This window comes from Dermacentor albipictus, chromosome 9, assembly GCF_038994185.2.
Source record: "Dermacentor albipictus isolate Rhodes 1998 colony chromosome 9, USDA_Dalb.pri_finalv2, whole genome shotgun sequence".
NCBI lineage: Eukaryota > Metazoa > Arthropoda > Arachnida > Ixodida > Ixodidae > Dermacentor > Dermacentor albipictus.
The window spans coordinates 60,971,050-60,986,853 of NC_091829.1; the positions used below are offsets into that span (position 1 = coordinate 60,971,050).

At 44.0% G+C, this 15,804-nt stretch overlaps 2 protein-coding genes across 13 annotated transcripts in view; both read right to left on the minus strand.

Moving 5' to 3' along the window:
• LOC135919787 (zinc finger protein 567-like) overlaps positions 1–15,804 on the minus strand; it is a 136,653-nt gene that overhangs the window by 56,673 nt on the left and 64,176 nt on the right. For 7 of the 9 annotated variants that reach the window (XM_070526056.1, XM_070526052.1, XM_070526050.1 and 4 more), the window contains exon 1: positions 128–356. The exons of the other annotated variants lie outside the window; for them this stretch is intronic. The gene's annotated coding sequence lies outside the window, so the exon portion shown is untranslated. Of the gene's footprint in view, positions 1–127; positions 357–15,804 lie in introns of those variants that run through there. 9 annotated transcript variants of the gene reach the window in all.
• Positions 5,981–15,804, minus strand: part of LOC135919770 (uncharacterized) — a 39,265-nt gene continuing 29,441 nt past the window's right edge. For 2 of the 4 annotated variants that reach the window (XM_065453667.2, XM_065453668.2), the window contains 4 exons: positions 15,059–15,185; positions 10,960–11,042; positions 9,705–9,852; positions 5,981–7,248 (listed from right to left, as the gene is read on the minus strand). In XM_065453667.2, coding sequence (XP_065309739.2) covers positions 6,450–7,248; positions 9,705–9,852; positions 10,960–11,042; positions 15,059–15,185 — 1,157 coding nt within the window. In that variant the 3' untranslated portion in view covers positions 5,981–6,449. The remainder of the gene's footprint in view (positions 7,249–9,704; positions 9,853–10,959; positions 11,043–15,058; positions 15,186–15,804) is intronic. The other 2 variants (XM_070526022.1, XR_011508707.1) reach the window with 2 other exon arrangements.

A 15,804-nucleotide genomic window follows, 5' to 3' on the forward strand; every position in this document is an offset into this window, starting at 1 on the left:
AAGCTCAAGTCAGCCGACAAGACGCGTTTTATGCGAAAAAAAAATGCCTAGCGGTTAAAGCCTTCATTCTGCGTCGCGTCTGCAATTGACAGTATTCAATGAAAATTTTACAAGTGGTTGAACTCACGTTGTGTAGGCACGCAGAGTAGATGAAACGTTCTGGGTATCATCACGTCTTGCACTCGGGGTTGCTTCGTCCGTGAAGCTGAACACAGGAGGCGTTTAATCGTTGCTTCTTTCTTCAGCCATTCCTTGTGTTACGGCGCTTTAAGGGTCTGGCACGTATTCAATCCTGCGTGATTTTGAATCATCGCGCATGCTCCCCGAGCGCCCAGAACGAAAGCAAATAAAGCTTTCGGCACTTCGGGATTTAGAATAAAATGACATAGCATATTTTGTAAAAACGAGACGGTAGAGTGCGCCGCTAGTCTAACGCTAATCTGCAAATCTTTGAATGCTAACAGAGGCACCCCGATAACCCTTTCTATATTTCCGCCAAATCATTTAAACGAACTAACCCTCACTTCCAAAAAGAAAGAAGCGTTCACGTGGCGTTAGGATGATGGATGGATAAAACTTTATTTCATCTATTTCATAGTGGTTGGCTGCCTAGACGTCTGCGAACCCTCTGGCCGACACCATTAGGCAAGCACTGTCCACTAGACAGAGCTGGTCACCCGAGCAAGTGGCCACGAAGAGCGGCCTCCCACGAGGAAAAGGAAGGGTTGGGAATAGGCTCTAGCTCCATGCGCTTGCGGGAGCTCCACAAACAGTGGACAAGATGTGCCTGGGGTGCTCGGCAGGTGGTACATTGTGGATTAAGGAGACCAGGGTAAAATAAATGTGCCAGATAGCGAGAAATGAATGCGTTGGTCTGGATCTGGTGCCAGATTCTACTCTGATGGGCGGTAAGGGAATGGTGAGGGGGAGGTAAATCTCGTCTACGATCCCTGTAATACGTGGTAATCTGGTGGTAGGTGCAGATCCCCTCTCCTGGTTTTTCCATGGCGTTGGGTGAGTGGTCGTCCAGGGTCCGGAGGGAAAGACGTCGGGCATGCGCATTAACGCGCTCGTTCCCGGGGACGCACTCATGCCCAAGTACCCTCGTGATAGTCACCTGATGGGGAAGTGAAGGAATGTTTTGTAAAATGTGTGTGACCATCTTAGGTGCCACGCCTTTAAGGCAGTAATGGTATGCACTTTGGGAATCGGTGCAGATTTCTGTAATGGTAGAATCCGCAGCCGCATGCGCCACTGCTAGTGCTAATGCGACCCCCTCAGCCCCATCGGTGCGCGCTGTTTTGATCGAGGCAGAAATGTTAACGCGTGCGTCCTCTGTCATGGCAGCCGCCGTGACCGTTCCGTTGAGTGGACTGACCGCGCCGTCGACATAGAAAACGTTCAGACACCCCGATTAGCCTTTCCATCTTTCTACCAAATCATTTAGACGAACTAACCCTCACTTCCAAAAAGAAAAATCGTTCTTGTGACGTTATCATTACTTTTATTTCACGCTCTTGTCAAAGTGAAGCGCCCAGCTTGCAGGGAAGGAATTGTTGCTCCTGTAAGGGACGTGAAAGTGTAGGAGGTATACAAAATAAGTTAGCCCTAACTAGCGTATGATTACCAAATGTGATAATTCTTCCGACTCTCACGCTCTGTTCCAATGAAGCACATAGTTCTTATCGCCTGACGGGGGGCGCTCACTTTGTTCTGTTGTCCATAAGTTGCCATGCTGCTTTCCCCCTCCCTATAAATAAAAAAAGTGCAAATGCTTCGCACTTGCCGCGCTCCTTCGGTGAAGATATATACAGTTCGTCTGGGTAGCGTGGCTTTGAACCATTTTTCTTTAAGGGCTTTGGTTTGTGTTTCCACATCCTAAGGTGGGCCCTTGTTCACGCGCACTTGCTACCTCCGATAAGCAGTAAGGTTCACCTAATTGCGACAGGGGTAGCGTCGTGCCTAGCAGAAGCAGCTTGTGCTTCCAGGGAACTTTGTGCGCATGCGCTACTCTTGCTGAGCGCTCGTCGCTTCGTGGCGTTAGCAGGCACTGACGGGCCGGTGAGTGGACGCTGGTGCGGTACTGCGAATGTAAACTGTAGTGTTCCACGTAGATGTGCAAGTTGGCTTTCCTGCAGTGCGTTTTCGGCGCTCACGGCGAATCAGTGAGACATAGAAAGCTTCCCTTTAAATTTACATACACTGGAGGTAGGACATGTCGCTATCCCAAAAATTTGTGTTCCCAAACCGGTGGCCCGTCACCTATACTTACTGCGCACTGCGAAAAGTGACGCTTGTGACATCACGTGCGAAAAGCAAGCAGTCTTTTAGTTATATCTGGGAGGCATTGCCCACGAAAATGGTTAGGTAGATGGTATGAAAAACTGAGCTACACCTAACAGGAATGCTTCGCATTCAAATTCAGGCGTGCCATGGAATTCGAGATTGCTTTTTCCGCATTGTCGTAAGTTCTGCGGTAACTATGGACGAGAGACTTCCTGGACCCATCGATCATAACCTAACCATTTTTTTATTTTCTGCTCAAAAAGATGTGCACTCGTTGCATAGTAAACAAGAAAGGCAGCAGCGCAGTGCATATAGTTAGGACGCTTCACACTGGAACGGACGTCTACAGGATATCCTTCCCGCCCAAATAGGAGCCACACTCCCGGCACCGATATGGTTTCTTAGCCATATGCAGGCTTAAGATTTGGAACATTCTTTGCAAGTGTCAGACGCTGCTGTGGCATGTGCGATGATTGTCGGCGCGCGCGAGTCGAACGATGCATCGCATTGCTCGCATATGTAAGTCCTCTGGTCGAAGCACGTGACACGATGCACTTGCAAATCACATGAACGGATGCAAACGCCACTGCACAGGTTACAGACCCATTATTGGGCTTCTTGGTTTTCCTTGGTTACAGCAACACTCCTTGAAGTAAATTGAAGAAGGATCCTAGCATACAGACATGAATACATAAAGACACAGACAGAAACCTGGTTACATCAACAAAGGAGCCACTTTTTCTGCGTCCTGGGAAAATTCTGTGCACGCATTACCACATTTACGGGAAAGTAATTCGCGGCTTCTGTCATCCTACACCGATGTTAACCATTTGGGCTAACAAGAGAAAAATATTTACGGGTTTTCTTCTCACTAAAATTTCTTGGTCTGCAGAAGTAAGTTCGAATACTTCCAGAGAAATGCAGGAGCAGGTCCCGCTTTTTGCAAAAGAACATGCATTGTCGCGCCGTGAGATGCGGGTCGATTCAGAAGCTTCGACTTCGGATGAAGGCGCAAGAAGTTTTCAAAATTGCCATTCGTACCTTCGCTCACAGTCAAACAAGCCGGGTTTATTACACCGTGTTTCCTACAGTATACTACAGGGAACTCTGGCTTTGCAGTCGTTGAGCCATCATGGAAGTGATGCGAAACACATGGACGTGTCGGATCTTCATGCTTTGGGATTTCAGGCGGTCTTCTGGATTCGTTGATTGCGCTTTGTATGCATTTATTATCGTAAATTTCAGAGCAATCTGTGCTTTTCTAAGTGGAGATGACGCTGCGAACGTGCACAATTGCTAGTCGTTGCAGTGGTTCAGCTTGTCAGTGTTGCCAACTGGAAACGCGACAAGGGTCTTAAGGTACTATGTTGCCCGCGATAAATTCATGTTGATGCGTGCGTCCATGATGTAGTCGTTTGAAGCCAGAAGGACGAAGTCGAGGCAAATCCATGCATTTTGCATAATTGCCATGCTGGCTGTAGCGCCCCATTGCATCGGCCGTGGACGCTAGCGCGAGAGTTTCCTATAGTAGTTATTGCATGCACCTATTGTTGATTCGTTACTTATGTTGAGCTTACGAGGCACTTTGGGGGGTTGTATTGGTGCCGTTGTGTGTCTTTAAAACCAAATTCCTAGCACGATATTGACAACCAAGGATCACTCGAAAATAATGTGAATACTTGGGAAAAAGTTGCTTTAAAGCTTACGTGCTGCAAGCGAATATTCGAGTATGGAACAAGTGGTTCAGAGTATTCTGTATTTCCGTTTTCGAACATGAAAGCAACGCTTTTTATTCAAGAGGGAGGGTTAACAGGCATGGCTACTGCGAAGAGTGTACTTCTAAAAGCTATTTGACAGATACAGAGCCTGGTATAAAGATACAAAAGGATGAGATGTCTCAGAAAGGCTGGCCAACGTTTCAAAAGGAGCGCCTACTTTTGTCAAAGGCGGTTTTCTCATTGTTTGCAATTCTTATTCTCCTTACATTTCACCTGACCTGACAATCCTTATTCAAGTCTTACACCACCCTACAGGTTAGTTGGGTGATATCACCGGTGGTCGTTGTCGGTGTTAGCTGGCACGAAAGGGAGAGACAGAAAAATAAATGAGCGCAGTGGTTTGATAGAGTAGAGCAGAGTAGAAGACTGGGAAGGCAGCAGAAAAAAAAGGAAGAAAAAAGAGGCAAGACGTTGGAGGGTGTTGGGGGACGGAGAGGTTAAGGAACCTTGAGAGAAGCAGAACAGAAGCCATGGGTGTTGTAGGCTGCATGCGTTTTCGGTGTTAGAAAAGCTGGTGAAGCGGTCAGTGCGCGAGTAACAAGAAGAAACGAGTTTAACAAATGACTTGAGTGGGGTAGCAGCAGTTCGTCGGGTAAATTTCCAGATGTTAAGGTGGCGACACTGAGTCTGGGGGCAATAGATAGGTTAGAAAACGAGTATGAATTGAGATATAATGGGATAGAGAGCGAGTACACAAAAAGAAATAGAAACCTTGTCGACTTTCGTCTATAGACATTCTGAACACTTTGAATAACCAAAAGACCAAACCTATAGAAAGGCAAGATCGTCTATAATAAGCCCATATAATTTTGCTAGGCACTTAAAAATCGTTTTTGCAAGAGCAACACTGTAGCAAGAACATTGGGTGAGGAAATAATCTTTATTGGGCGAGACCGAACCGACAAAAGAAGCAATACTCGGGCAGAAACATGGTGCGGGACACACCCGTGGATCATCCAAGACGTGGTTATTGTTTATAGAGCGTCGGCTACTCCCACGTGATTCATCGAAGATTCCGCCGTCATCGCTGGAGCTTGCACGCCTTGTAGAATGCACATCTCCCTTCACGTCGCGCGTACAACTTGAACAGAAAAGATTCGACTACAATGTAGACAAAACAGACAACCGCCAAGAAAGTTCGGGAATGTTCTGATACATGCAGGCGTGTCATGCGCTGAGCAGAAGCTTAACATTTGCTAGCAGTTCAAACGTGTTCAAAGTAAAGAGATAGAGAGATATACAAGTACGGGCGCGAATATGCACAAAACCTGAATCTTACTTGTCATGTCATTGCTCGCACGGATGCGTTTGTCATATCAGACTAAGATTTCACGGCTGTAAGTAGAGAGCACACCTAGTCAAAACATTTAACGTTCTTGGGGATAAAATCTCCAATTTAGAACTGATGGAGATTCTACCACAATGAAAAAAGAATAACTAAAAATTTTATAGAAGGAGAACAAATCACATAGTGAAGCTTCAAACTATTCGAATTTTATAGTCTCACTGCTGTCATCAGCTTAGTTTACGGGATACAACAAAGATCGTCGGTAAAACTATAGGACGCAAAGAGACAACTAAAATATTGACTGCATTGAGAAGAACGTCTAGAGAATAATACATTTTTCTATCTATACAATGTGGCCATACAATTTCGTAAAAGCTCCTGCAAGTATTGCCGGTCGCAAAACATCTCAAACAACTCGGCTCAAAAACATCAAATATTATCAGAGATTACTTTTTAGTTGACAAAGAAAAGAGTCCTTAATTTTTAAATGCTTCCTAATGAGAGGTTTTTTTCTTCTATTCACACAACAGAATCACTAAAAGGATAGTTAATCCAAAACGGTTGCTGAATGCACTTCTCGAACTAAGCAAGTTGTCAATGGTCTTGTGCCAATATTTCAAGCTTGTACTTACAAAAAATAAATACTTGCAGCCCATCAGGTTTTGTCTTGTAAAGAGCTTGTTAAAGCGACGCTCGCGACCATAGTTCTGCAGAGAGATAGCGTGGTGCAGGACCTTCGACACTGAAGCGCGATAGATACTTGTGGCGACAATGTCTCGTCTACTAACTTTAAGAAACGGGCATCTAAATCAGCTGTTTTGAATATTAAAAGAAGCCGGTCTCTGCATACGATGCGTTCAGTTGGTTACTAGCTCCTGTAGACGAATGTCAATGTGTTTCCCCTGCTCGGTTTACTCTCACGTAAATCAGCGGGAAATTTACTTGTCCTGCGCACTAGTTAGAATATTACGAATGCACACCCTTAGGCGTCACGAGGCATGTATTCAGTTGAATTGCGTCTTCAAATCAATCTACAGATAAGAGACACCTGAAATTTTGGCACAGGTGCCGGTGAAGTGTTTTTCTGCGAGACGAAATCACTCAGACAGTGTTTTATCCCCGTGCACCCTTTGGTGGTGATGACTGAGATGCGACTTGTCTGTAAAGGATTCATCACATATTTCACAAACGAAAGCTCGTTTTCTACTACAGGATTTGAGATGACGCTTGAGATCGCATTTCGCTTTGAATGATTTACTACATTTTTGGCAGACATGGGGTCTCTCATCCGTGTGAGTGAGCAGGTGTCTATGCAGATCCGTCGTCCGCATGAATGATTTACCACATGTTTCGCAAGAGTGGGGTTTCTCGCCAGTATGAAAGCGTTTATGGAAACCTAGGTAATCAGCACGCCGAAACGATTTACCACACCTTTCGCAAGTGTACGGTTTCTCGTCTGTATGTGTGCCCATATGGACTTTTAGATTACCAAGATACCGGAATGATTTCGGACATATTTGGCATTTGTATGGTCTCGTGTCTGTGTGTGTGCGCTTATGGTCATTTAGGTGATGAGAACATCGAAACATTTTATCGCATATTTCGCATTTGAAGGGTTTCTCATTTGTATGCGTGCGCTTATGGATATCTAGGTGATCAGCCCGGAGGAACATTTTACCACAACTTTCGCATTCGTGTTTTTTGGCATCGCGGATGCGGCAGCGCTCTACAAACTCCGACTGCTTCACAGATGATTGATCGCGTGCTTTACAAATGTGGGCTTTGTCGTCCGTGTGTTGGTTGTCGCGCTCTTGTAAGGCATGCCGCCTGCTTGACACATTGCCAGAGACACCGGACAGCTCTTGATGTCCCCTTCCTCCGGTTCCAGTAGCGTTCCTGTAAGTGGACGGACAAAGGAGCTCAAAATAGCCGACTCCTGTACGGGAGAGCAAAAACATTTTGCGAATGGACAGGTTGACCAGTAATCGCGCGTTAAGGCAACCAGCTGAACCTGAGCGCTAACTAGCTGAATATAGTGCTGGCGCTCGAATTGTGCTCTAGTTTGCCATAAATTGTACGCCGCGGCTGTTGGTAGTCTTTGTTGCGGAACTTGAAAAGAATCGTCTACGTCAGAATTGCAAGCAATACGAAAAATTCTTGCCCTAATTCTTCATGTATAGCCTATCTAAAGCAAGTGCAGGTGAGCGGAAATGTCTGGCAGCGAGTTTTAATGGAGAAACATAGCATGTTTATATATTTACAATACATGCGCGCCAATACCACGCTCACAAGGAGTTTTCAAGTGGAAAGTCCTGAAATGTTTCTTCATTTCATTTCTTCAAAATGTTTCATTCGACATTGAAAAAGCCCCTTCGGCATCGGCGAAAGTTCCTGTACGTTTTTAGGACGCCCTGCATATTAAGAAGAGTAAAATGTTCGGCAGCATGTTACACTTCTGTTAAAAGGGAAGGCGGGAGCTTGCTGGTCATGTGGTCTTGCATTAAGTTATGCGATGGGAAAGGTCAGAGTTCTCACAAAGCGTAACGAGCCGCACTGTGAAGTAAACGCGTGACGCAGTAGGTCGACCCCCTCAACCACACATGCTTGAACCTAATGCAATACCTAAAGGAACTTTCGTTCTTTCTTTCCTTCGTCCTTTCTTTCGTTTCTTCTTTCGTTATCAGCCATTCCATCAGTGCTTGTTTACGGGGTATGAGCGATTCCTTATGATGATATCTTTTGTCTGTGGGCTAGAGCCGTGTTTTCCGGGTAGGAGCCGTTGCAAAGAACCACCAAAGGCTTTCACCTTCATAATTGAAAATCGCGCAAAGGCATGCTATTCGCGTTGTTTCTAACAAAAATACAGGTGGCCTGCCTCCCTGAAGGACATTTAATGTCCTAACACAATGTACGTGTAGAACACGAAGAACAAAATTGCAGATTGAAATTTTTCTGCTGTCTTTCTATCAGATAATTTAATATTCGACTCGCATTCGAACATCAAACCATTCACGCAGCAAGCACAAATGCCTCCTATCGTTCATTGTTTTCACGCACAGTGGATGAAATATGCTGCCGAGAAAGCTTGTTTCCTGCTTCTTCTCGTTGTGAAAATATGCATTACAGCGTTCAGGGCAATCTACGGTGATGTAATATAAATAACATGTTTTTCTCTCTTCTATCCGATAAGTTCATGACGTTTGCAAGCGTTGAGTCAAGTCATCATTCGTAGGACATCTTTTGTGCAGTTTAGGGGAAAGAGTATAGCAGAGATGCCCGCGCCCAGTGTTTGCTTTCCATTTTGTCGGTTGCTTTTTTGAAATGCCTGGGGTAAGCACTACATGAACATTGATAGGTATTGTTCTGCTAATGTACTGTTTATCCTATCGTGTTAACTTGTAAATCTTGTCAAATCATGCCAGCTTGGCTGGTATCATGACCGGATGATGTAATAAACAAATTAGAGCTACGTAAGTGTGTAAGTAAATAAATAAATAATGGGGAGGAAGATTAACAGGCCACGACAGAGGCAGTATTGCTTTGAGAGAACACGTGTAGGTCTAAGAACATATTTCGTGATTGTCTTCAGTGCAAATTTAATAATATTATTTCATCTGATTGAAATATTTAAATTCAGTCAGCTGTATAAATCATAATCTTTATATGATTTTTGATGCAAAAATACTGAAATTGCAAAGTGAAAAAGGACAGAAGCATAAAATTGACAATTTTCACTTCCCTAAATGTTTTATTTAACTTCACGGATGTCTTATTAGCTGCATATATTAGAAAAACCTGTGGAGACAACTTTATTTACAACCATTGGTAGATTTGTGGAATTGTTCAACCGTGCGCAATGATTTCAAAAGTATCCACTCATGCAAGAGCCCGTTTGAAAGTGGTGTGTGATACGCATATTTTGTGCAGTTTAGATGTGGTATTTCTTCCATTTGATAGAACCATTACATTGCTTTTATTTTCGCGTGTAGAAGTTGTAATTCTTATGCGTCAGTGTCTCACTTTATTCCATGGTATATGACGTGAATAAACAATGCAATTTTTCCAACTATAGTAATAGAACGTTTTTTTTTAAATGCCGCAAACTTACCCAATGTTCGTGGGCAAGAAGACTGATTTATTCTTGCCCATGTACCTAGGTAGTACATCCTGACCTAAAGACTCCTGTTTACTCCAGCGCCATACTGCGTGAACAACAGCTGATATTTGGCATTTGAATAGTCAGAACTTCATCGCAAAAGTTTGTCAGTGTAAGCATAACTGAACCATAGGCAGAATGCCCTGTTTCAGTGAGTTGCTCTATCGAAAGGAGTTCTTGCAAATCTTTGGCTCACCTAGTTTCATTTCCCGACATGCCCGATGCTTCCTGCATGCCCGCGTGCGTTGTGCTTGCCACTGAATCATCGCTCCCACCACCGCTGCTGCTGCTGTAGACCGGTACTGTGAAACCGGCGCTTCCGCTTCCAGTACTGTTTTCGTGCCCTGAAATCAGAGGCATAAATTCCTCACGGTGCCACAAGTCACGAGAATGGACCATTCCGTGATATGAACGCACAGGAAGCAAGAATAAACAGTGACGGACTGTTGTCCGGATAAGTGATCCTGAAAGTTTAAGCAACAAAAGCCAGAAAACACAACCTGGTGTGAACGAAGAAGACGAACTAGTGTTTCGAAACTTATTCATTGTTGATTTCTTGGTGCTTTCTGCATTAACGGGCGCTTGGTTGATGTTGCAATGCTTGATTTTCATTTACGTGCTTCTTTTCGCGCACTGATAATGGAATGGCTTTGTAATAAGCCACACTGCGTGAGACGTGTATGCTGCATCACATACAACCAAATATGGCATGCATGCACGGGCCAATCACTACATCCTAGTATGCTGCTATTAAAGAAGTTAATGGTGGCGAGTCCACAAGGTTCTGTCCTATTAAATTTTACTCGTATTGGCTAGTCATTCTCAAAGAGTTTCTAACCTAATGCGAAAGCTTTTCTGTAGATAATTTTCTCGGTATAAGGCAGAGGTGAAATGAGAGCATGTTTTTTTTTTCAAATCGCTCGAATAATGATCGGTTTAAGAAAAATAAGTTAAATCCGAGAAGCAGTGAAACTTTCACCAAAGAGGAAGCTCATATGCGCCTGGACAAGAAAAAGTCGGGCAGGAACTCCTCTGGGAGTTACCCAAGTATGCGTAAGCATTGCAACACTTGCTCACATACACGCAGCCAGCTGTCATTTATCATTGTTGTGGAACTGGATCCGGCGAGTAGAAACGACAAGTCTGTGACGGGAACTGCTGCGGATGGTGGCACAAGGAGCATATATTCCTTACGCAAAGTACTGCAGGTGTCGACACCAGATGTACTGATGACCTTCCGATTATTAGAATCTTTATCGCTCTTTATCGCCTTATGTATCCACGTCGAAGCGTTATGAATGGTGACCAGGCGTACATGGCTGGAGGCACCACCATGCAGACCCTGCCTTGAAAGCGATCTGCGATGCCGACAAAGAGTGCCGACTGCTGATAGCTTCGCGCGCTGTGTTCACGCCGCTTACTGATCGTTTAGGAGACACACGGGCCGATACCTTGAAGGTGATCAGCGAAGAATACCGAGTGCGGCGGGCGCTGAGAGCTCCACGACTTCTGTGGCGTGATGGCTTCGTTAGCACTGAAACGAGAGACAGCACGAAAGGCAATTTGGGACGGACTGATGGAGGAACGGACTGACGGTTTTTCTCGATGCGTAAGCATGGAAATGCTTGTGGATAAAAAAGTGTTTGTGCGAATTGCTCAGAACAGAAGAATTTTTTTACGACACACCTTTAGTATTGAGGTCATCGGATCGAATATAGGCCACGGCGAGCGCATTTCGATAGCGGCGATATGTAAAAGCACCTGTGTACTTAGAATTAGGCGCACGGTAAAGAGCCTCAAGGGGTCTAAATTTCCGGTGCCGCTTCACCCGAATTTATCCACAAGATCAATGGGTACTGCAGAGGTGCTCAACGGCAAATAGAAAGAGAAACGCGTATGAAAACGTAATTAGCGCTAAGTGCTAGGGTTATACAATCATATGTAGTGTGGATTTATGTTTCTATTAGGAGGTTTATATAAAACGATGAAGTCATTTGTACTCGAAAAATAAAACCTGAAAATTCGTTGAACTAGTGCCAATTATGAAAAGCAATAAAAAAATTACTGAGGAATTTGGACAGTCACGTCCAGAAACTGACACGTGGCGCATGCACCGAATGTTTCAAAGAGCTGGGTGTCTTCAGTGATTAACGCAGCCTTGCGATAGTGATTGATTATCTAGAAATGAAAAAGGTTTAAAGGCGAGAGTGCCAGGTTGCTGTGCTCCAGACAGAGGTGCGATTGCAGAAATGACGCCGGACAAGAACGTACGTATCCGGCCTACCTACCGACGTACCCACCTGCGACAATGTGCTTATGGTCGGCCACAACCGAAAAATAAAAGGGTATATGTACGCTGTCCAAATTAAACTAAAACTCCACGTACACACCGTCCAATTAGCTTCGCTTATTTCCGTGACCTGAAACGGCAAGTTCAAAACAACTCTTCCAACATACATCTCTGTGTCATTGTTGGAACAAAGATTCCTGGTCGTCCTGTTAAACTTGATCAGTGTCTTGATATCTGCACTCCATCAAAAGTAATAATAAAGCAGCGAGCCCTTGTTCTTCAATAAGCTTTACATTTTTGTTAGCAGAGCAGGTTAATTAAGCTGTGAGCGGTATCCAGGTTGCTTGGTTCTATTTGAAAGGTCATCTGCAGAAGCACTTCGTTTTCGTTGGTACCGTTTGCACTGTATCCTCGGGTTGTAATGAACTATGGAAGTAGGCGAAGAATACTTGGCAAATATGATTACTAGAGGAAACAAGTATTTCAATCAAACGAATAACGAAAACATCTACGAAAGTCAATTCCTCAATGAAACCTTATTTCTTATTTTCAACCTTAAACCTTTTTCTTATTTTCAAACCTTAACCTTATTTTCAACAAAGATCAGTTGCTTTGAGAGACGCAATATTTCAGTGTCACACGGAGGAGCCTTCTCCGACTCTGCCTTGAATTCACACAGAAATTTACAAGCCACGAAGGTACACAACAGGGAAGTGGAACGCAACTGCAGATTTAAACCGGAGGATCATGGCGAATCCAAGTGATGATACTTGTAAAAAAATGTTCCTTTTCCATCGCTGTGCGATGATGTGAAGCTGATGCACTGGAAAGTACATGCCATCATTAAAATTATTTACGCCTTGCCACACATTGCGTCACAGACGTGACGAACTGAAGCACATAGAAAACGCATATTCGAGCCGAATATTACCTGTGCCACTTAAGTGACAAAGATTGGTGAGATCATTTCAGACTTTGTTGATAATTCAGACATGTGCTCAAAATACAAGCGATGGTTTCCTTCAGAGGAATTCATGCATCTTGAGTAAAAATTGAAGCAGCGCGAGGAAGACGATGACAATAATAAAAAATACACAATAGGGCAGCACTCGCCATGTTGTGTGTGTTTTCGATTGTTGCCCTCCTCATCTTCACGCTGCTTCAAAGTTCTCAAGATGAACGAACTCGTCCGAATCAAATTGTTCGAGTGCATTGTTCAACTTGGTAAGACGTGTTAAAATGTCCATTGATAATTTTCTACCTTTAAACTTATTTCTGCAGGCAAATTTTCTTTCTCTTCCGGTGAAATAATATGCTGGAGGCGTATGCCTTCCTGCGCCTCTTCGTGGACCACATTTAATACTCGCAACATGCAGAAAGAAACAGATACCAAAGTGCCGGTAAAATACAATAGGATTTCTTCACTTGAATCACGCCAAATGAGCAATGTGAAGAGTTTTTGGTTTAGTTGGAGATCTAACTCAGTAACAGCGGCACCAAACAGATAAGGAGAAATGGCATGCCTGACACGAAAGGTACATCTCCTGTCGCACGTAGTCTTCATGCGAGTATCTTCTCTGTTCCATTCAATAATTTCGGCTATTCTCGAGCATATCTTACGTGCAGTCTAAAAGATGGAGTAGCACAGACTCCCTGAATTCATGAATTAATACACTCCAACTGCCCCCCCCCCCCCCCCCAAAAAAAAAGGGATCACTACTAATGGCACAAATTATTACGAGCCCTAGTGCTGAATATATTCCTTCCGATGCCGACACGAAAACTTGAACAGCACATTGGGACTACTTGCTTCTCAGATCTGACTAACGCCTCTCGTCATTCTGCCTCTATTTCCTCGCCCACCTACTTATATGCAAATAATTTCTTACATGGGTTAATGAGCGTCAGATATTTCTAACAGATAAACTTCCAACCATCATCGCGACTTGTGCAGAAGCGTGCACTCGTGAGTAGCTGTATTGATGCAACAATTAAGCTGTCTAATAATTAAGCTGATGTAGCACCCGCTCGCCTTCAGCCGGGTGGCACGCCGTGTTCAATTGACCATAAAACAATTGATTTCAGAGCGTTTTGTAACACAAATCGTTCGCAGTTGGCTGTATCGTAGAGGATCATTGCATGGTCTTTATTGCTGAATTAAGGTTGTAGTTTTGACAGTAGAGTTTCTGAATCTTTCCTTAAAGGTACATGAATTAATTGGAAAACGCTTTGGCCATCTCGACAAGCTCAGTCGTTGCCAGTAGCAGCAATTGTCTTCCTTTAAGGAATTCTATAGCAGGAGACAAATATTCACGTGAACACAAAGGCCCGAGGTGGTTAACATTGGTAGATGAAATATTGTCGCTGAAGCACAAGTTCCATCATGGTGACGCAACTCACGAGGGAGAGTCCCTTTGTGGGAACGTTTCCCTCCATAATGCTTTAGGCACACAGCCATGTTGCTCGTAGGCAATATACTGCGAAAAATAGACGTAGTTTGCTGCGAAAATTGAGGCTATTACATCTCAGCTATGATATTAGAACAACTAATGAATGTAAGGCTCCTAGAATTATAGACAATGTATATTCCAATAATGACTCGCTTATTAACTACACGCTTGAAGTATACCCCTGGAAGGATTTCTAAGAGATCTATTCCAATATAATACATTTCAAAGCATTTTGTAACACAAATTGTTTACAGTTGGGTGCATCGTAGAGGATCGTTGCATTGTCTTTATTGCTTAATTAAGGTTCCAGATATGACAGTACAGTTTCTGAATGTTTCCTTAAAGGTACATGACTTCATTGGAAAGCGCTTTGGCCACCTCGACAAGCTCAGTCGTTGCCAGTAGCAGCAATTGTACGTGCTCGCTGCGCTTTCCGCACATCCAAGTGCTTATATTCCTCTGACAATACAGGCAGACAATGGAGGCAAACAAAGCGTAATCAACGAATCAACAACAACGTCTGAATCATCAGACAAGTGCTTCAATCATTCCCATTACTGATCAATAATTGCAGCGTGCGAGTAGTCTCAAGTATATTGCAGTAAACCTTGTGCTTTTTCCTCTGTCTGTATCGAGTCACTGTGTTGCAACCATGAGTAAACGCCACTTCCGCCTGTCAAATGCTGAATGACATCAGAGCTGCCCCTCCTCTTGAACATTTGGAGGGTCCAGGCATAGTTGCACCACGGTAAGCATTCCCTGCAGGGTACGAGTTGTTTTGCAATGAAACCGTTCTTAATGTGAGCTTACCTGGCGTCGTATTGTAAACTTGCTGATGCTTCCATCATGCCAGCGCAGCTTGTGCTGGGCAGTGTGTGATCGATGCTGCTGGTGGACTCCAGGTGCAAGCAAGTAGTGCTACGACTGCACGAGACATCTGTGTGGCATGAAAGTACATAACAGGTGCTTATTCCCAGCTGTTAAAGGCCAGTTCATAAGAATGGCACGTTTCATTTTTTATGGTCGTGGCAAGAAGCTTTTAGTGGTCGTGGAACCCTATTTCAGTGCTTGCGCATGCGGCGCTTTTTTCTGTGTGAATCTTTCTTGAATTCATGAAAGAACTCCGAGATGATGAGAGAGCTGAGCACTCTAAAGATTGTGCAATGTTGGCTTCTTCGGAAGGTTACTACGCTCCACTTCAAACCGCAGAGAGAACGTTGTGTTCCAAACGAAAATGAACATGTTGCTTTTTTGAGCGCGCAACACTTGACAATATATTTCTTGCATCATCCAGTAGTAGGCGCAATAGATGCTTCAAGCAGTTCCCGCTATTTGTTTATCTATCACGAGCATGAGACATAGTCCGTGTGGATGAGGACAAAGAAAAAGTGATGTGATACGTTTCAGACGAGATACTATAGACTCTTCTTCAATGCTTGCCCAGAAATTGTTGACCTGCTATGATACATGCAGGATCCATTAGGAAAGTAATGCGCGTAATAATATCCAGACGCGTCTATCCATGGCAGTGCTGCAAAAGCGAACGGGAAATGGGG